At 42.2% G+C, this 22,830-nt stretch overlaps 1 protein-coding gene across 1 annotated transcript in view; it reads right to left on the minus strand.

Moving 5' to 3' along the window:
* Window positions 1-19,005: 19,005 nt before the first annotated feature.
* znfx1 (zinc finger, NFX1-type containing 1) overlaps window positions 19,006-22,830 on the minus strand; it is a gene marked incomplete at its 5' end in the record, with an annotated part of 13,341 nt that continues 9,516 nt past the window's right edge. Inside the window, 4 exons of the mRNA XM_036530247.1 lie at window positions 19,006-21,593; window positions 21,695-21,790; window positions 21,944-22,054; window positions 22,728-22,830. The exon at window positions 22,728-22,830 is cut by the window's right edge and continues 198 nt beyond it. Coding sequence (XP_036386140.1) covers window positions 19,140-21,593; window positions 21,695-21,790; window positions 21,944-22,054; window positions 22,728-22,830 — 2,764 coding nt within the window. The remainder of the gene's footprint in view (window positions 21,594-21,694; window positions 21,791-21,943; window positions 22,055-22,727) is intronic.

Below are 22,830 nucleotides of genomic sequence, written 5' to 3' on the forward strand. Positions count from 1 at the left end.
ACATCTCCTTGGCTGACTAGTTAACCAATGCCTTAAAACTAGTGACCTCAAATTCTGATGCTGCATTTATTAGACATAGGTTTGTGCAGTTTTGGATATAGCCTCCTACTGAGAGATGTGTGGAGGGTTGGATAGACTATGGTAATTATATATTTATATCTTCTAGATTTTTCATACATTTTTGTCATTATGTGAGGTAAATCTATTGAATGGTGGCCCTGTGAGAGCAACCTCTTCAACTGCAAGGAAAGCCTCACAACATGTAAAATACTGTATAAAATACAAACATTTCTAATGTCAACAATGAAGTCATTTATTTGTACTCTTGGATAGTGAATTAGACAAAAGACAATCAGGCCAGTACTTTTTTATCCATATGAATGGCCCTTTGCAGTCCAGTTGTTGCTGGTATTGTTAAAGTAAATCCTTAGTCATTTAAAAATACATGATACTCAACTACACAGATGCATTAAAAGCAAGACCAGACTTAGATATGTACCCTTCACACAGTTCCTGCTTTATGAGGTTTTGATGCATAGTATCAAAATTTGCCGTCAGCTTTTCTTACCGAAAATGCAAAGCAACATGATGCTGAAGCCTTTTGAATCCATGAAAACTCATTATTAATGAGGCTACTGTATTGAATAAATGATCGCTAGAACAATGGGGAGTCATTCAAGATGTGCAGTCAAAAAAGGGCAAGAAGGAACTTCTGGGGGAAAAAAAGGGAATGTGGAAAGGACTGTTGGAAAGGGGAGTTAGAGTAAATCAGAAAAAGAGAAGAGTGGAAACTCTGGGAGCTCAGTCCCCACAGTGACCAACCCCTTGAGGGTGAATGATCGTTGATTAAGCCCCCTTGATAGCTTTTCACTCCCTTTCTGCTCTCAGTCTTTTACTCCCACCCCCTCCAGAGAGTACGGTAGCATGTTAAACAGGTCCACAGCCACTAAGTGGTGGTGGGGGGGGGGGGGGGCAAGAGGGGAAAATCTGTCTGCCAAAGGGTTCTGTTGCCGGAGTCTAGCTGCATGCGGTCACCTTGAGTGATTGCCGAAGAAACAAAAGAATCCAACAAGGGGTAGGATTTCAGAAAGCTCCAACCTTTGGGACAAATGACAAAACACTTCAAAATTATTCATGCATGTTCATTGGATTTGATGATTCTAGTGACACAAGAGACCAAGCAAGACCTGAGAGGAGCTTCAGGTTTAACCAAGACTGAAGGAGCAGATCACAAAGCAGGATAGACTTGTGTTTACCTAAAGGCTAGCTGGCTTTGTTCAAATCAAAGACGACATCAAAGCAATGAAATGGGGAAAAAAGGAGATGCTGCTGATTGTACTGAATGAGAAATTTACTTCTGGGGAGAGGATTTCAGAAAAAGACATGTTGGAGAAATCTCAATCACCTGGAGAAGCAGACAATGCGATGGATTATCTTCTCCATACCACCTTCTCCGTCAACGGGGAGAATGGCATGGACGATGCTCTGACAGCAGCCCCAACTCTCATGGTGGTGCTTCTGTTTTGTAGAATGTCATCCAAGGAACCCCCCACATCATCACAAAGCAATCAGTAGGACAGCCAAACAAAGGACAATGAGGGAATGCCGAAACCAGCCCTCCACTGTCCAAAGCAGGGAGACAAAATGATCACCTGCACTTTTAATAGATCTGTAACTGACACACAACTAACCTGTTTGCGTTACATAAAGCTTGTTCTTTTGTACACATTAATTTCAGTAACAAATTTGAGACCATCACTGATTTTCATTGTAATTTTGTGATTACTACTGGATTAAATTAAATGGTAACCATCACTTCTGAAACTGATTTTTGACTGCACACCTTCTAAGACACAGTCAGACCATTTTTTTTTTCAGTAAACACCCCACAATGTCCCGTCCGTGACTTCCCATTTAAGGACAATCTACTTTCAGAAAAAAAAAGTAAAAATGTGGTAGGAAGCGATACGCCCCCCAGCTACACAAATCTGTACGTGTTTTTTTTTTTTTACTGCCAGTCACAGTCCCCTGTGTAACACATCCCTTTCACGCATCAAAACCTGGCAACGGTACTTTGATGAGACACCTGCATAAGTTCACTGGACATCAATGAATCAGCCTTGACTGTGACCAAAGACTGTTTTTATCACGAAAGAAGGCAACGCCACACATACTGCAGATCTATACTGCAGACTCATGCACCACAGTACCATATTGAGAGCTCCAATCCCACCTTGCTGAAGAAGGGTCTAACAATCAGCCAATCAGCAGTACTACTGAGAATCTGCAGCTTGGATAGTTCCAATGAAATACAAGTGCAGGACCAGAGAGAGGGTGTCTGCTATAAATAGCATGAAAGACCATTTTGGACAGATTCTAGAACTTGCCACAGACCCAGTGTCTACAACCCGAAAAACTCAACGGGCAAAGTCATGCATTTATCAATACTTACCTCTGCCTGAGAATAGGGTGAGGCACACACAATCATCAAAAAAAAAAAAAAAAAAAACTTTGATTCATCATGGACTCTGATCAAAGACTGAATCAGATTTTCAAAGAGTACCCTTGTGATTTGTTAAAGGTCAGTGCAATTTATGAAAACTCCCTTTTCCAGAATGAGTGGAACTCTCTTCTTTTTATAATCGGCAACCTGACTGTTGCCTCGTATAGGCAACACAGTTCATTCCAGGGACTCAAAGAACGTTTTACTGAATAATGCATTAATATTCAGACCAAAATAATAAAATGATTTAAACCTTTCTCACTGTATATACAGGACCTGTGTCCTTTTTGGTTGTGGCTGCTAGTTTTAGCCTATGAAATCATGACTCTGTGATTGTAGAATCCCAAAAGACAAATTAAGTTAGTGGTGATGTCTTTGAATTACTTTGCACTGGCAAAAAGAACAGGAAATGTTGGTAATCTTGGTACCAATCAGGTGTTTACGGATGAGTATAAGTTGCATTTATCTTGTTACTTCCTTTAAATCAGCTCATCATCAACTTGTTATGAACTCATGAAGCTGCTGAATAACAAACTGATCATTTGAATCAGCTGTGTTGGAGCAGGGAGAGATCTAAAACATGCAGGACATGTGGCTCTCCCTGCATTAAATTATATTTTCCATGCAGAACATTGCATGAAAACAAAGTATGTTGGACCAAAAAAAAAACGCAATCAAAAACACAGAGCACAAAGAGGTTATCTAAAATTCTACAACAGATCATGCCATAGGGAGGTTCTAGAAAGAAAGGTATCTCGGAACTCCTAAAAGGTTGAGTTTAATTTGGAAAGAAAAAAGACTCTTACCCTGGGGTGGGAACATTGTGTTGCAGAGGAAGTTATTGTGAGTTGTGACTCTAAACACAGCGGGAACACAAGTTTAATTTGGATTTCAGTTTGTATTTATGAAAAGAACAATAGGAAAATCTTCTACCTCTCCCCAAACTAAAAAGGTTTTAAATAAAATGTGAAAGTAATGGTCAATAGTGATAACAATATGAAAGTGTAACAAATCTACTGTGTAAATCAATGAACCCTGGCCCTGAGGGCATACTGTACGCGGGTTTCCTGTCCAGTGGAGTTCATTAATAGCTTTGATTAAGCACTTAAATGAATTGATCTTAACTGAATGCAATTAACTGAATTGAACCAATCTGGATTTGACATCAATTGACTGTTATCTGTTGCAATTCCTTTGTGAACGAAATTAATTGTTGGAGGCCTGTTTGTGCTAATAGAAAGAAACATGCTGTTTGCCAGTCTTTCGCTATTGACTTTCTCAATGAATGGGTCCAAACACATAAATCCTTTCCATTTCTTTGTTAAGTCAATCAAACATTAAGAACTGATTCCCCAGCGTGTCCTCCCATGGGTGTCCCACCCACAAATTTTCACCAACTTATAAAAAGGGAGTAAAAAAGGTCCCCCTGTAGGTGTCGTGTTACTAATACAGGAACGACGACAGCAATGTACACAAATGTGTAACAGTAACGTGCCCAGGGGGAATTCCCAAATATTCCCATGGGAGATTTACACACAATTCACTATTTAGACTTTCATAATCCAGAGGAAGCTAGCTATCATAAAACTAATGATACTGTTGAACTTGTCAATAGGTATGCTTGTGTTTATGTTTGCTTTTCTGGTGCTGGGACAACAGGTGAGTTCCAGGTGTGACTGACTGACTGATGATTACAGTACAGTACAAATGTGTACAATATGGTGTAATGTTATATCACATAACATTATGTGGTGTTTTTAATCACATTACTTTTGCAGTTTAATTCTATTCACTTTTCCCCCTTATAAAAGTACACTTCAGGAATGAGTATTTACGATAACTACAGTTCATTTGTTTATCTACTAATTGAATTTACAGAAAATGAGTCAGCTGTACTAAATTAACTTATGGGACTGGTATTGATATTTTTGTTAACTTACCTTATATAAACACATTTCTTTCATAACGTACTAAGTGGCAATACTGTTCAAACACATTTCATTAATACATTGACTGTTGAATCAAATCTAAATAAATTTGAAGCAGCTGGGGTAAAAATTCTACTCACAGTGTTCCCCTAGAAATAAAGAAGATCACTTCTGCAAATGTCAGGACTGATTAAGTCAAAAATGATACAGTAAAATTATCTTTCTCCTTGTCAGTGTTACTCTCAAAAAATTGAATTACAAATGTAGTATATCAGACTGGTATAATAAGATTAGATAAAAAATATGAAGCACTAATGTGGTATGTCAATGCATTAATAATGAAGAAATAATTATAGCTGTCATTGTAAGGAAATGATTGTTTCTGATTGATGCAATGGGATGCTTTTCATTATAGCAGATTATCATGAATTTTTTTGTATACATATATATACATATTATGTAATATGTAGTAATAAATACTATATAAATATTATGTATTTATTATAAAAACGATGATTAGATAGGAAGGTAATCCAAAAATTAGGTTTCAGACATTGTCTATTGCTATTTGTTTATGCAAATTTTGTCACGTGATGACTGAAGAAAATGAGTGAGTCCTCCTACTGTGGTTTGTTCACCTCAACTATGTGTCCAATCGGTTGATCAGCAAGCTCAGTCTCACCAAAACCAAAGCATCTCTATATGCCAGCTAAGTCATCAACACCACACAACCTGACATGACAACATGAGCATGACACCGTCCCGGAGGGCGTTGAACCTTGGGGATGGTGCTGGACACTAACCTGTTACGGCCTGGATAAATTTCAAATCCCGGTCAATTCTCAACTACGAGTCACTGCAGATTTCTGCACTACAACATACAAAAAGTCTGCCTATTCTTGCTACCAACTCAGCACACCCTTGGTTCAAGCCACATTGCTGTCTGGACAACTGCAACTTTCCTCTGTTTGGCCTTCTGGCAAGTTCCATCAAACCTCTCCCACTGGTTCAGAATGTAGCTGCCTGACCGATCCACAACCAACCAAAATACTGCCATGTCATACTTCTCCACGCTTCTCTGTACTGACTACCTGTTATGGTTTGGATAAAATTCAAATATTGGTTATAGCCTATCAAGCTGTGACAAAAACTGCACCTCCATACTTAACTGTGCTCCACACATAAATCCATCTCTCTCACCCTACACTCATGCCAGACCGGTCTACCCCAGTTTCTCTGGTCTCTTACGACGGTCCCTCACTGGAAGGTGCACTCATCTCATTCACATCTCTTCTCTGCCCTTCCCACCACCCGTGCTCTTCCCTCAAGGGTTGGAATGAGCTCCTCACCACTCTCCGTGCAGCAGGATCGCTGTCCATTTCCCGATACAGACTCACAGCCCCGCCTATTCGGACTACATCTGTGGTCTCCGACCTCTGATCCCCCTCTCCTCCTAACACCGATAAAAGCCAGTAGTTGTAAAGAAATGAATCATGATTTAAGCACAGAAGATAAAAGCCTGTGGCACTTCAAGCCTGCGCAGCGGCATATGCTCAGTAGTAAACACACTGTGGAGATACAAACCTTGTGGCTGGAAATTGGCGGTAATACTTTAAGGTTGTGTGCCCTGTGACAGCACTTACTTCCCTAGTGGCAATGTTCCCCACAATCACACTATACTCTAAGGGTTTCCACTGATGATTGAGTGTCTGCGCAGCTAATGGCCGAACCCTCTTGAATGCACTTCTTCCAAGTCGCTCTGGATAAGGAGGCCTTCCAAATGAATAAATGTAAGATGTAGACGCAGCATATTTAGTGACATTCTCTAAAATCACAATCCATCTACGCGACACTGAAAACTACATTTCCAATGTTTAATAAAGCAACCGCACCTTATTAGAAATTATAGAATTCTCTCCAAGTCTGAGTCTCATCAGTGCTGTCTGGCAATCCAAACTAACAAAGATCCATTATGTAGAGGAGAGCACCTCTTAACATTTGGCTGTAGTGACTTGCGCTCTTAATGCACTCTTCAGTACAAGTATGGATCTGTATGATTAAAGTCAGGAAGTGTACTGAAAGGAACTGCTATGTTATGCAACAATGGTTTTAATAAAAAGCGACAATCTCGGCCATGGAACTGTGAAGAGCCATGCCTGAAAACATGGCTGTTGCCTAAATTGCTAGTCCAGGTCTCACAAAATTTTAACAAAAAAGGCTATATTACTCACAGGTACAAGTCACTAATCAACAATTTCACTAGCTACATGCATATTCATTAAAGCTTCTGCACCACTCAAAGTTATCTCAAGACATCGCTAAGAAATACCTAAATACCTGTCTCTCAATATTACAACAGATAACTCTACATTGACCATGAAATGATGAGCAAGCAGATGACTGCTTCACAACAATAAGCATACTGTAGCCCTGAAACTCAGATATACAAATCCATTCTTCAGGATGCATGCAATCAAGTCTTCAGGGATAAAATGTGGTCACACATTTTCATTACTTTTATGTAAATTGCCATATGCTGAGTACCCATCATCTATGTCAGTTGCAAAAATAGGTATGCCATTAAAACTCATTCCAAGAGTGGGTGTGTACTATGTCACAGATATTTTATATAGTATCATATGGTAAGTTTAAATTAGGATATGTGGCACAAACATTAATGTTTGTAATTAATGCTTATGAATCAATTACAAATTAACATTAACACTAATTTGCAAATTAATTAACATTTAATTTATTTCCTTTATTTACTTAATTAATATGTTTTTGACCTAGTCAATGACCCTGAGTTCTGAATAATAAGTCAGAATTCAGGGTCACACTGGTTACTTCTGTGAGAAACCCCAAAAAGGGCTTATCTCATAGTGATGTATAGGCATGGGACAAGCCCTACCAACCTGTAACTTGGTGGATAGCACACCTGTCATCCCAATATTTTCTCAAAAGTAACATAAAATTGACTTTCTTAGCTTTTGAACTGCCTCACTAGAGTGAAAAGCAAATTTTTTTTTTCTGACTTACTATCAAAGAGGTAGTAGGTGGCATGTATGTCATTTCATTTAAAACTTTATTTAAAAAGATATCATCAAGTCCATACCTTGGCAATACACTTTCGGTATGATTCTGTCTTTATCTACTCAGATAATGGAAACATCCTTCTTATCTGTTCTGTCATGTTCAAACAAGGCCTGCGGAGAAATATCCTCGCTAAGTTAGTTGCGTCCACCATGTTTTTTTTTTTTTTTTCCCCCCAGGATGTGGATCTTGCCTTGTATATTATGAGGCCATTTTTCATATAATTTACAGCTTTCATGTCTCCAGTGACATAGAAACAATTTCACTGTAAAGTAGAACCAAACACATTTCTCCTGCAGGGTAGAATCTGAACGGCAGAGATTCTAAAATAAGTCTGCAAAGAATAATTTGGCAACGTATCAGTAAAAAGGGGGGAATGCCTCAGTAAGTGATTTTTTCCAAAGACCTGAACCATGAAAAGTGTTTTGATAAACATTCTGTGAACTGTCATTCACTGTCACTTCATATTTTTGGAGAAAGATTAAGAAAGCACATTACTTCCTCATTTGATCCATTTGCACACATGCAGAGTGACAACAAACTTCACTGGCTGTCGCCGCTCACAGAGGCAATGCCGCTTTACTTACCATTTAACTATCTGTCATAACATCTCATTTCTCTTTCCCTCACATGTGTGTGCCATATTTGCAGCTTCAGTCAGGGATGTTGGCATTTGTAATTTGTCACTTCAGCTAAAGAGCCCTTTATGTTTACAAGCAAATGTTGGTCTGATCTGCCTTGTTCTGGTTCACAGTCCATTAAAGCAAAAAAAAAATGTTCTGCCACTGGTGCATTGATCTCATCTGGCACTGCCAAGCTTTCTCAGGCGGCATGGGGTTACCGTCCCAGTTAGTCACAGAAAAGGGCATTTTAGCTGAAATAAGTTAACTAAAACAGAAAAACAGACATATAATTTTCTTCTTATCAGTTCATTTTGCACCACAGAACCATCCTGATGGTTCCTGATCCTTGTGTTCCAGACAGCCAACCAGTCAGAATAATACCATTTTTAATTCTGCTAGGAAATTTGTTTGATTTTAGTTTCAGTTCCCCAAACTGGCTGTATTTGTATCATGTTACATATACTCCTTGTTACATTTTCTGTAACTAGCTATATTTACATTCACATACTAAACAAGGTTGCCATTTTTGGGTTAACTTGCAGTTATCAACATAAATGATGTACATAATCACCTTAGACGCAACCTTACATTGTTTGCATCCAAAACATTGAATTCGTGGTCAGCTTTTGGTGTTTTACAGCTAAGCAGAGTTCCTGGTATTCATCAGATTAATGTATTAGTTTACATTTTCTAGTTTGAAGTTATTTACAAATACCTTTTCCTCTACGAGTGGAGAGCTGAAACATAGATTTTCCACATACAAAATGAACTTATTGACAATGCTATAACACTGTGAAGGTGTTATAATCCGTGGCGTGTGCTACAAAACATATACCGGGTAGGCACAAAATAAACTGCAACAAAGATTCACAGCCCCATTCCATTAAGAAAATGGGACTTACGCAGTTGCTCTGAGGGAATGACGGTTGCTTTTTTTTTTTTTTTTTTTTTTGCATTGTGCTTCATAATGATTTGACCATAACGTTGTGGAAAACAATCAGGTGCACCTTCAGTCACACAGATTAATCATCCCTTGACTGCTGTGGTCCTCCATATACTCTCCACCTAATATTCATGACTCCCTACAGGCAGTTAATTAATTTGCATGTTAATTCTTTGTTGTTGGTTATTTCATCCGGCCACCGAGAAATTAATCTTAGGTTTGGATGGTATCGCAAGGTGTGTAATGCAGAGGTTCGTGAGTTCATTCGGTTTTGGGTATATGGCACAATTATCATGCAGGGTTTTTTTTTTTTTTTTTTCATCCCAGAATATGAACAGCGGTTGGTTGTCAGTGAAGTACTGTGTCTGTTAAGAGTGCTTTCCTCCATCTCTTCCTCAGCACTCACACCCAATACGCTGTCAGGACTCAGGTCTTTGTTTTCCTCTAATGGCTTTTGCAGCTTTTATATCACTTAATCTGCATCAGAAGTCAGAGCGAATCATTTATTTGTGGATGGATTAAGGAAAACCATGCATCTTTTTTGATGTCAAATCTGCACAAATATCACGCATTCGTTTCTCCCCTCTGGTGACTTCTGTGACGTGGAAAATGGTGCTTCATCTGGCTTTGCAGCTGACAAGAGCTGTTACTGGTTCACTGCGGTGTAAATTGTTGGTTTTGGCCTTGTTCAGTTTGTGCCATGGGTCACATCTGAGAAGCAAGACTGACCAAACTCCATACAGTGCCACTTGCATAACTCTTCATGATCTTCTTTAAAAGTGGTAGTGTAATGTTGTTTTTTGCCCTTTTCATCAGCCTCTCTTTCTTCTACAGGCAACAGGCAATATACTGTATGCCTATTATGAACAGCCACAAACTCAGAATCATAAATTCAGGCAACAGACTATTCACCACTGATAACGTCATCATCATAATCACCAAAATCCATTATTTCTTGAATTGCATTCTTTTGCTGTGCTCAAGATCCCATTTTATATCGAGGAGTGCCGAATAAAGTTGTACAATTTCTCCTCATCTAAAAGCAATTCAGTGTCTGTATTGGCCTTTTCCATTTCCATTCAACGCTACTCCACTGCAGTTGCATCAGTAAGTCCACCTTGCATTAGCACTCCGCTACTTCGCGTCGTACCGAATCCATTCACACTTGAATAACCTGCGACATTATTTTCGTAATGTATGCATCGACTATTTCCAAACATTCTCAAACCAGCGGCTTCGCTCCCACTCAATAGAGGTATCATACTCACGGATTCTTTGGTCGGTAGCGCTGATTTCCTCCTTATGGCCTGATAAATCCACTGAGTGATAACTTTAGTAATTTCCCGGGCATGTTTTTTGAACTTTGTAGCGGCTTTTCTGTCGTTGGTTGCAATATTGAGACGCACAACAAAGCAAAGTTCCAAGTGATCATAGTTTCGTTCGTTTCATAACTCGAAAATCGTTTATAGCGTTATCCAGGAACACAAACTCGCGAGAAACTGTGCATGCCTGCGTGCCCACCTGGTTTGACAAAACTTTGCATTTCAACCACACCCTTCCCCTCCTGTCCTATAGCTGACCTTGATAGGGTGGCCAATCCCCAAATTAAATTGAAACAAGCAAGGATGCTGTTCCAAATGTAACCCCGCGGGGAGCAAATAAATAACTAAACAACCCATATAAAAATTAAACAGAAACATTAATTACCCTACACAACTGTTTTGTAGCCAAATGGTTCTTGTGGTTGTCTCAGTAAGTTTGTTATATATACAAGACACTTCTTATGAAAGCTAATTACATTCATTATGTTGCTTGACATTGCACAGTAGGAGTATAAATCCGTATATTCAGTAATGAACTCTCTTTGTGCTTACATTAATCATACCACCTCCACAAAAACAACTTTAACTGGCATGTCTAAATGGTAACAGGTATAGCTATTGCCACATCCACACATACAGATACCATGGATTTCATGTGCAAGACTATTGTTTGTAATGTAGCTGTAGTAGAACTTCTTTTCAATAGTAGTATGTTCTAGCTCTCAGAGAACCACTTCCTGGACTGCAAAACAAACTGCTCTCATGATTCAACAGTGACATACAATCATAGTAAATGTTTCTGTGTGATAATTTTTTACTGACCAAGTGTTTGACCAAGTTGTGGATTAAAACTTCCAGTAACCACCACCTAGCAGAGGAAGAGAACAGTTGGCAAAACATTTGACATTCCCATAATCGCTCATTGTTGGCAGCCAAAGGAACTCTTAAGTCATCTTTGAACAAGCCTAGTGTCACATAAAATGTCACAGCTAACATGGTCGCAAGTGGGGTGTGCTGTGGCCTCAATGGGTTAAGTACTAGCTCTGTCTCTTTTCGAAAACCTTTTCATCACTCTATTGCCATTTAACCCAGCTGACATCAACCCAATAACATTTGCACAAATGTCTTCTGTTCAGGTTTGTATGTGGGACAAGTTTGCAGTTATCACAACACTGCCATGCCTTAATCCATTTGCAGCTTCTTGCTTCTGCTATCCAGTGGTCGATTGGAAATTACTATAGAAAGCATGAAATTAGTTTGTCTTTAATTACATTAGCCAGACAAACACATTAGCATTGATGTAAAAAAAGAGGTTTGTGGAAAGAATATCATACCCACACAGCAGTAACTCACAAAGGCTTGCTTCTATTGTAATGCAGTGATTTGAAAAAGGAAGAGCAATACCCGAAGAATCCTTGCTGAGCAATACTTGAAGAATAATGTAGGAGTATAAAGAAAACAACCATTGAATTGACATCAGAACTGTAAGCAGATGCTTGTGTCTCTGTCCATCTATCAACAGTAGGAAGGTCACTCCTGAAATCAGAAATTAAATGTCCTGCAGGAAAAAAAAACCCTGTCAGGAAAAGTGAATGAGACTTAAAGGTTAAATGGCTAAAAAGGTACAAAGTTTTTGCCTCTTTATTCACCAGAGTACAAAACACAAAATGTCTTAGAATTTTGCATAGCAGTGCATCTTTGACAGTGGATCACACAAGACATTTGCAGTGCTTCCTTTCAAAGACTGCTTTTTGAAACCTCGGAGTGTTCCTCTTTATCTCAACAAAAAAAATGTAAAGAAAATGTTCTTGTTAAAATTTCTGTATGTTTTACAGTCATAAGTATTTCACAACTAAAGTATATATACACAGAACGAAAATAATCAGTAAATGGCAACTTCTGGCTGTTGTATTACCCTGTTTAAATCAGGTTTCTGGATGAATAAATACACAGTTCCCTCCAGGTCAAGGGACAGCTACACTCTTTGATGTTTTGTCTTCTCTCCTGCAACCACCTTGACAGATACAGAAAAAATGGGCTTTTTATGCCACTTGTGTGACTCACTGTCCAAATTCTTTTCTTTTGATGTCTTGTGGTGGTGTTCCTTTTCAGCTTGCCTGGCCTTAAGAATGTCTTCTCTCCTTTGACTGGTGACCGTGTCTGCCGTTCTCACCACAGCGTTGTCAATAAAGTCTATAGGCCAGAACATACCAGCATGACAATGACTTCCAGAGTGTTAACCGTAGAAGCTGACAAATCAATCAATGGATTTATCCTTATTGTTCCAAAAGGCCATTTTGTACAGCTGTTATGACAATATGGCACAATGAAGATAGCAAAGAGTAAAACATGCTAGTATAGAGCGTATAGTCACCCTGCCCCCACCTACATACAGTAGAGTCCACCAACCACATACATGGACAGGTATATATAGACATAAACAATCACCAGCTATCAGGTTTCATCCCTGTAGATGCAAATTCAGTGGTATCTATGAGGTTATGGCCCACACGAACATCAACACCCACAGCGGAGTTTCACCACTTCATCACTGTTCGGCAGACAAATTGCCTCCAAACCAAATTCATGTTTTCAATTTTCCAGCTGAGATTGAGCATCATAAAGCGCATCTAAAACTGTTGTGATAAGTTTTAAAAAGCAGTACACTACACTCGTACTGTACTGAATAGCATTGCACTGAAGAGCAATATACAACCTTCCCAATTTTAGTGGAGAGTAATGAGCTTTCCTAAATAATTCACATTTGGTGTTAATCATCTAGCTATTTGCGTTGTGCAGATGTCATTTTAGCTGCCTTTAAAATTTGTCTCACTATCTGGGTAATTGACAAACTGGAAATTAAGTCGCCTATTTAAGTGAAGACTAAAGGAGCTCTTCTCTCGGCACACAATTCATATTCCACGAAGCAAATAAAATGGACGTTCAGACTGTGCGTGAGGGTTAGTTTATTTATTGTGTTCAGTTTGAAAATATTTCCATGTGTCACGAAGCTAAGACTCTTGCAAACAAGGCCTGCGTGTATTAATGCCGAAAAGCCTCGCCATGCACATAGCCGGCCTCAGTCATTGCCTCTGACTGCTGCCAAAATGCCAAAGATTATCAGGCAGCTGCCGCCTGGCCAGTTTCGGTCTTATCAGATGATTTGGGGGGAAACTCTGCTGTCAAACCCTCTTTGTGGCCCTTCTGAATAACAAAGCAGAGGAACTTAAGGTAATCAAGCATTTTCACTGTTTCTGCCCACGCAGTCCTGATTTGTGCGCTCATCATATTAGTATCATCTGATTTATACAATAACTTTAGATGCAAGATGCAAAAAAAAAAATAGGATGCAAGATATGTATTAAAGCAGATCATATTTACAGATATTAGCACTGAATATTTTATTAAAACGGTCACATACCAGGCAAGCATGTGAGGACTGCGTGTGGGAGTGGGCGAGGATGGGGGGGTGATTGCATCTATGGGGTAGTGTCCTATTTGGCTTGCTTGATTGTATGGTTAATTAGGTCTGCGGTGCCTTGAATTAAAATGTAATGGAAGTTCAACCGGGTTTGGCAAGGCAAAACGGGGATGAGCTCAGAGCAGTGAGTCATGACTCACAGTCTAAGGTCGAGGTAATTACACACTGCCTTAAAAATAGGTGTGTGCCGCCACCAGTGTGGTATCATAGTTCCAGACACGTTGTCAGCGAACTGTGTCATGGAGAGGGCCAGCAGAGAGGTCTGGCCCATGTCACTTCGGTGCCTGCCACTGAAGGAGTGAAGGCCCACACAGTGGTACCATGCGCTGTTGTGAGGCATGTCATCATCACAGCTGAGACGTGTCCCTCAAAGGGGCACGAGTCAATCATCCAGGCCAACATTCTCAACCCCTGCTGGAACAGTGAATTAAACATAGCATGTGTTTATACGATTAACATGTCATTAATGTACAGAATAAAATTGTGAAACGATGTTTGTAGTTTCTAAAAAATAAAAAAGTAAGAGAGAATAATGGTAGCAACTCGTGAAGGATTGCTCATTTGTAGGACAAAGGCACTCGTAATGTAAGGACAGGTATGTTTAAAAAGTTCTAACTGTGTAATTGTGATGAAAAAAGCCAATTCACAGAACATGAAAAGATCATGTCTGTCCATGTACCACAAACTGATCAGATGTTCAATCCATGTACAGCAGCAAAACAAATTGCTCTTCAAAACATAGTCTTGAGCAGATAAGTGGATCCATCCACACACTGACAACTGAAACCTTTTTTGTAGATTAACACACAGTAAACCGCATTGACCAGCATTATGTTATCATCACAAGTGAAAAATATAAAAGTTAATAAAGACATGCTTTACTTTGTAGGTATTAGTTCAAATGCCCTTGAAGTGCCTTGACCTCTTAATGTCGTGAACTGAAACTGAACTCTTTTGGGATTCATTAAAGAGTAAGTCTCCAACTGAAGATATGAAACCATGAAAAAGAAACGAACTGACACTGAAAATGAATTAAATCTGTAGCATGCCTTACACAAAGCAACTAATCCCATGCTACAAATTATGAATTGTTGAACCTGGCACTGCATGATTCTCTGTGCAGGAAACAGTGAAAGACAGACTGAAGTGCATTAATAACAACAACAACAATATAATATAATATAATAAAAGGGCAAATAGTAGATTTTGTTTTGTTTTACTACACAGTGTTAACAACTAGGAGTAAAGGGAATGATGGGTCACCTTGTATAACATCTTGCATATACGATTAAATAGGTTAAGTCAAATTACTCATTCAAAGCAGGACACCGAAAAGCTTCAAACTTTTGAGCCCAGAGGGTATCTTTTTGTAATGGGATTGTGAGTATGAATTGATTTGCTTAGCAACACTTCCTTTTCATTTTCCCTTTTGTTCTGCTAATATAAAAAATATCTAATAGTTCACTTCAAACATAACCACACAGCACTACAGTTAATGAACCCAACTTCAGCGCAAATGTCAGATGGTGGCCCCAAGGTCAAAAACTGGACAGAGGCTCCTGTGCTCCTTCAGGACAAAAAAAAAAGCATTACCTAATTTTCCATTTTCTCACCCCTGTTGCTTTATTGCAACCCTCTTGGGATGGGAAGCAATTTTGCTTTCAGAGTCACATGGCACTGTGCCTCCAAGACTGCCGTCAGAATCACTGCATCAAGGCATCAAGAAACTCCTTCAAACTGTGCAAATAGAGGTATGAGATAGTGTTGAACTACACTCCACAGGGATGAAAGGATGAACAGCTATGGCAAAGGGCAGCGATGTGGATTAAAGTTTAGGGAACTCCTCTCTGGACCTGGGGAACTTAGAATCCCGGGTAGGATACCAAACATCTCTGCCGAACATCTTCAGCAAGGTTATTTAACTTAACCGCTCAAGTTAAATACCATATTCCTTTCCACAAGATTCAACTCTCATCATATGCAAGGGATTAACAACGAGAAAATGCATCTGAGAGCCAGCTATGTCTCCCAGCCACTCAGTGAAGTAAATCCTTAATAGACACAGAACACTAGTCCCCTAGTTTACATAGCAATTTCATTTTCAAAATTGTGATTCTGAAACACTCCTAAAATGTTGCCGATATGATAGCATTCTCATAATGTTGTTGCATGCAATGACATTATCTGTCAGTCAAGGTCACCACCCAGAATGATTAATATCAACAGTTGATGAATATGTAGATTGGGGGTGGCCATGTTAATAATATTCCACATCAGTGATATATTGCAAAAATGACCTTATTTTAAGATGGAAAATCACCGCCATTCACACTCAAGAAATTAAATAAACAGTCATGTGCTCAAACCAACAATAATCTAGTAAGAAAAAACCTCTCCCTGCCTTCATTGGTTTCCACAAAACTATCACAGTAATGTTTTTTTGCTTTGATTAAGAATCCAATAGTTTAATTCAAAGAATGTTCATAATGCATTGTGACAGCTGTGGACAATATATTTTAATTGAAGTCTACGGTGTGTCTTTAAGCAGACCCATGTTAGATGTGAATGCATATTATATGCATTACACTGGATCGCAAACATACTCAAAGCAGCTTGCCACATTGACACATAAGGTTTCTGACATAAATTTTACACCCAATTATACTCTCTAGTGCCTGAAACCATAAACAATCTTGGTATAATTGTCTTTTCATTTGTGGCGAATTTCACCATACAAACATTTGCCTTGAATGTTAATTAAGATGCTTATTTATGTCCATCAGGTGACAAGGCCACTGTACAAGTAAACAATTTAGAGCTGTCTGCAGAATGTTGTTAAACAAGGTGTCATAAAACCATCAGGCTAAACTGAAAAAAAAATAATATGTTAATATTCCAAACCTACATTGTTCTTTTAATCAGCAGTTTCAACAGTTCCATTTAATAATAGAAAATATGTAATATACTGCGATTGCATAAACTTTTGGACATATAAATTTTGTGGTGATGTCAATGTATTTAGTATATTTTGAGAACATTTGGAGAAACTTCCACTCCTTACAATACATTTCCATAGTTTGAACATGTTTGCATAACATGTTTTTCAGTAGACACTCATTGTATATCTGTTGTGTGTGTGTGTGTGTGTGTGTGTGTGTCCACATGTGTATAGCGATATACCTATTCTTGATTAATATATCAGCTGGCTCTCCCTGTCAATAGTCATCTTCTATATAGTCTTTTTCCATTTGCATGTCTTAGTTGAAGTTTTCACGTTTTTATTTTCATTTAATGTTTCCTTAAAGGATGCATTTGATATTCCGCATCGAGTACCAAGATCCGTCTTTCATCACTGGAGCTCTTTGTTGAAGCTCCGTTGCTAAAATAATTCTCTCCTCCCCGTTAACCAGCACCACAAAGATGCATTGTGATGAAAATGATTGTTTCTGCCTTTCAACACTTGTCCCTTTGTCTTTTGAAACTCTTGACTGCCCGAGAATAAACCAAAGCGGTAAAGGCTACATCATTGTTGCAAAATGTTTGGTTTGATGAGAGGAAGATGGCTTGGATTTGAGTGCCTTTGTGCTCAGGTTGCGTGGTACCAGTTGTGGCATTGAGGGAAAAATCTTTCATAAGAAACCGCAGTGACAGATGACACTGTGCAGTCCCTTGAGATACTACCATTCTCTTCCCGCAGTGGCTCCTACAGTCCCAAAAAATGTTTCCAAAACTGCAAATCATGAATACTGGCAGCGCGGCATCCGTTCACATTTTGTTAGCTTTTCGATGATCCTGACACCACAGTTTTTTTTTTCTTTTTCCTGCAGAGACCACAGTTTGCATTAAAGCCTGGTTGGTGACAGGGCTACATTTATCACACAACTGATGCATACAGCTGCAAAGCGCCTTCAGTGGAAGTAGAAGCCAACCCTGCATTCTACAGTTTGGAGAAGAAATGTGGTTATTTTGATTAGCACTATGCTTCACTGACAAAAACATACTGTCTGTTGAGAGCTCTGGCAATACTTTGTTATCTGCCATCTGTGCCACTGTACATACAGATTGTTCTTGCTGATCCTACTCTTCTGTTTTGCAATACAGGTACTCTCTGGAAGCAGTGCCAAGTACTTCTGCAGGGGACCGCCTGATTTCACCTGAACATTTTTTTTTTTGATATAAATGTACATGGCACATTTTGCGCACACAAGTATTACAGTGCTGAGTCCAGTGCACTACTGGCGGCATACATGACAGCGTCAGTGGTAGTAGCTTCTTTGTGCGTTTGTCCTTTTTATTTTTTAGAGGTCTTTCTGATTTAGCCTAACTCTTTCTTTCTGTCCACAATGTGCTTCTGCTGCCACCTAATGTTCCTTAGGAGAAATCACAAGCACGTAATCCTGAGATGAAAGAACTGTTTTTTTTTTATTTATTTTTCACAGCATACTGTTTCAATGCAAGTCTCTAACCACATAACTCTCTCTACTCATTCTGGTTGACTTATATGAATACATGATTAGTCTGAAACTGTTGTATCCATTATCTTCAAGCACAATCCACTGGTAAATAATATGACAGTGACTGAATAATCTCTAATTCATACAGATTGAAGGATTCAAGGGTTAACAGAACCACAAAGGAAAATTCTATGTATTATGCTTTTGAATTAATGTCTCGCTCTCACACGCACTCTCGTCCTTCATATAAACTACAGAACACTCACATAAAAGGAGGTGGAGGCATTTCTTCATCTTTTACATAAGAATTAATATTTTAAAAAGCCAATGAAAAAAATTCTGTTTATGAGCTCATCCTTCATTGCATTGAGAGACACAACTGATTATTACAGTAATATTACAGTAATGGACTTGGAAGGCACAATTCCATTAATTAAAAGCATCAAATAAATTAATATCATGATAGATCCAGTGGGAGAAAGATCAATTATTTAAAACCCTGAGGATTAAATATGTGCTAGGTAAAATAATGAGAGATAACAATAAATGAAAAAATTTCTCACCATACAAGTTAAGATAATCTACTATGTCACAATTCATTAGAAACTATTGTAAAAACACAAATACTCATTTTGTGGAAATCAAATTAATTAGTGGGCAATGTTTTTTCTTTGGTGCAAACCTTTCAATATGGTAATGCATCTCTGAAATTATTTTAAAGGATACGGTATTACACCATGGTGTAGGTTGTAATATGTTCATTTTATAAATCTGTCATCTGTGTCTTGCGGGTCAGAGCCTGAGTTGATTGAGGTCAAAGTTCAGGATGTTGGCTTGCTCAGACCAGGCTGCATGTTGAGCCCCATCCATCTCTGTGGCCACCTGGTTCCCGCTGGCCAGGGCGTGGTTTGCCCCGCCAATGGTGGCGTTGCATTCTGGGCATTTTCGGCTCACCATGGCACCCCCGCAGTCTCCAATGGCGTAAACGTGACCGTTGGGGCACTTGTACCAGTGTCCCTTCGGCAGCCCCACGGCGTTGACGATCATGATCCTCTCCTCGTCCGTGATGCCCAAGCCGCTGCAGGGCAGCTTGTCAGCGAGGTCCTTCAGCGCCTGCTTCACCCACACCTCGTCCTCCTGGGTGAAGGGGGAGGTTCCCTCTAAGACGGTCCTGACGGCTTTTATTTCGGCGTGAATCTTGGCTCCCAGCGCCTGGCTGCTGGTCCCCTTGCAGCGCGCGTTGAGCTCGGCCAGCGCATTGAGTCTCTGCACCTCGCACTGCAGGTCTGACGTCTGCTGCTCGGAGAACCTCTGCAGAGGGTGGCCCAGCCACCCCAGGCACTCGCCCACCCGCAGGGTGAAGCGCTCCCCGTCGTCGCCTGACATGTGCTTCTTCATCATCTTCATCAGCTTCCCCAGACTCTCCAGGAAGGCTATTTTGTTCTCCAGCACCCACAGGGCACGCAGGGTCAGGTCGGACTGCGACAGCTGCTCTTTCAGCTGATGGTGCTCCTGGGGCAGGTAATGGTGCAGGTTAACCTTTCCCTTGAGGAGCTCCAGCAGGGCCTCCTGCCCCCTCTTAATGGCTGGGGCCGAGCCGTTGATCTTGGCCTTGACCTTCTCGATCTCGTTGAGGCTGCGGTTGACGTGGGCGCCGTAGCGCAGGTTCCTGCGGATGGGCGTGCGGCATTTGGGGCACTCCTTCAGCCGGATGGCCAGCTGGTCCTGCTCAGCCTCGGCGGCCTCGTCCAGCCCCATGTACTTGTCCATGGCGGCGGACTCGAAGAAGTGGCCGCAGTCCTCCAGCTGGATGAAGAAGGCCATGGGGTCGTCCTCCTCGCCGAAGAAGATCTCGGTCACCTCGTCGTGGTGGCAGACGCGGCACTTGTCGGGGCAGGGGTCCCCGCAGAGGCCGATGCAGGGGTGCCCGCAGGGCAGGGTCTTGGCGCAGGGGCGGTTGCAGGGCGGCCGGTCGCAGGGCTCGTGGCACAGCTTGCTGCATTGTTGGTGCGGGCACCGCCAGGCGCAGGGCTCCACGCAAGGGGCGCAGGGCTGGCCGCAGGCCTTCTTGCAGGCGCTGTGCACGCAGCGGTTCTGGCAGGGCTTCCGGCAGGGCGGGCACTCGCGTGTGCAGGGCTCCTGGCACGGGTGCGAGCAGACGAGGGGCCGGCCGCACGGCTGCTGGCAGGCCCTGTGGAAGCGGCCCTGGTGGCACTCGTGGCAGGTGCCCGGGCAGGGATGCCCGCACTTGAGCGTGGCCTGGCATGGCGTTCGGCAGGCGGGCGTCCCCGTTCCCGACCTGCTGTAGTGGCAGGGGTCTTCCTGCCTGTGCCCGCACGGCAGCTCCATGGTAACCGTCACCATGCAGCGGGAGGTGCAGGTGTCGCCGCACGGGGCGGCGCAGCGGTGCCCGCATTTCAGCTTCTTCCCACAGGGCTCCTGGCAGACGAAGTCCAGCGGGTCCTTGTAGCAGGGCACCATCTGCTTGTGCCCGCAGTAGGGGATGACCTTCTTCACCCGCACGCGGCAGTCGGGGCACTCCTGGTAGCACAGCGCCGCGCAGCGGTGCCCCAGGGCGCACAGCACCTTCTGGCAGGGCTTGAGGCACTCGAACTTCTTGTGGTCGGCGTCGTAGGGGTGGCAGGCGCGGGTGCACACGTGGCCGCAGTCCAGGCGGAACTCGCAGGGCTTCTGGCAGCCCCCCTCGGGCGCCTGCTTGAAGTCGTCGGCGCAGGAGACCAGGGCCCGGGTGTTGGGGTGGTTCTGGCAGCACAGGATGAGCGAGCGGCCCACCTGGCCCCTCTCCCGCAGCGTGTGCAGGATATTGCTCCACAGCTGCACCTTCCCGAACATGTTCAGGTTCCCGATGCAGTAGAGGCCCTTTTTGGCCCGGGACAGGGCCACGCAGACCCGGTTGGCGATCTGCAGGAAGCCCACGCGCCCCTCCGGGTTGCTGCGGACCAGCGAAAGCAGGATGATGTCGTTCTCCTCCCCCTGGTACTTGTCCACCACGTGGACCTTGACTCCCGAGAACTGCGCAGCCGGGAGCAGCTTGCGCAGACAGTGCAGCTGCCCAGTGTAGGTGGTGAGAATGGTGATCTGGGACGGCTGGTAGTCCTGGCACAGAAGGTACCGGCACAGTGCCACCACGAAGAGGGCCTCGTGCCGGTTCTGGTGGCTCCGCCCGTCCTGGATCTCCTCCTCGGGGAACTCGTGCTCCACGAAGAACAGGTTCGAGAGAAGCCCCTGCCGCAGAGAACAAGAGGTTCTGGCGTGAGTACCGGCTGGCTGTGATTTTATACATTTCACAGGTAAAACTGCATCTGAGGGAGGGTGTGCTGGCAAACCTTGATGCTGTCGTACTCCAGGACAGATGGGTGGTTCTCCAGCTCAGAGTAGATGTGCGGAGTCAGGAGACGGGCGATTTCCGGCCGCATGCGGTGCTGTAACAGACAGGCAGAGATGAGGGTGAGATGGTGAAAACGGAGGGCTGGTTATGAGTAACAACACACACACGAACAATGAAGGGATGAAGGGCACCGGAGCGTATATACAGCCAGACTCCGAGGCTCTGAGGCCGGGTCCCGGACGCTGACCTGGTAGTTTAGCCGGACGAAGGGGAAATCGAGCCTGACGAGCCGCTCGAACAGCGACACCTCCAGGTTGAAGTTCTTCGCCAGCTCGTAGACGGTGGCACTGGGGCGCAGCTGTGGACACAAACAGCAGAGGAGAACATAGAAACATAATAGGTTTAATGAGGTCATTGAGCCCAGCCAGGCCTGGGGGCATCCCCCAGCTAACCGGGCACTGACTGTACAAGAGGGACCTGATTGCAAGAGGGCAATCCAGTTCTGAAGCAGTTCAACTCGGGTTATAACAATGCGGGTGTGTGTTCAACTACCAGCATGCAAGTGTATGTGCCTTTGGCTGATCTACCACAAACTCATTACAATTTCAGTGACCCTGTCATGACCTGAACTGACCTGAACTGAACTTACTCAATCAAACATGAGAGCATAAGAGTCAATTTCTGCTCTTATGCTCTCAGGTGCAATTTAGAGTCATTGATTCCACTGCAATGAAATCTGGTCTGTGTTGTTTTTTTTGTTTGTTTTATGAACAAGACAAAGAGAATATTTGCTATGGCCCTGCAAGGAGTGCATAAGAACCACAACGGTATGTCAGCAATGCTGAACCAAATGGCTTTATTTTAGTGCAGCATAACCTTTTCAGTTCTGAATATTATTCCCGCAAAGTCAGAGTCTCCAAAAAGTTCTCAGAGCTCCCAATTTTTAATAACAATATAAAATATGCAGATGTGTGATTAATAAGAAATAGAAGAAGTCTGGCCAGAGATTCGCCCCTGAGCAGACAGCTCACCTGCTGGTGGTCCCCGATGAGGATGAGGTGCTGGCAGGCACGGCTCAGGGTGGTGATGGTGTGGGCCTCCAGCACTTCGGCCGCCTCCTCCACCACGATCAGG

This window comes from Megalops cyprinoides, chromosome 6, assembly GCF_013368585.1.
Source record: "Megalops cyprinoides isolate fMegCyp1 chromosome 6, fMegCyp1.pri, whole genome shotgun sequence".
Classification (NCBI taxonomy): Eukaryota; Metazoa; Chordata; class Actinopteri; order Elopiformes; family Megalopidae; genus Megalops; species Megalops cyprinoides.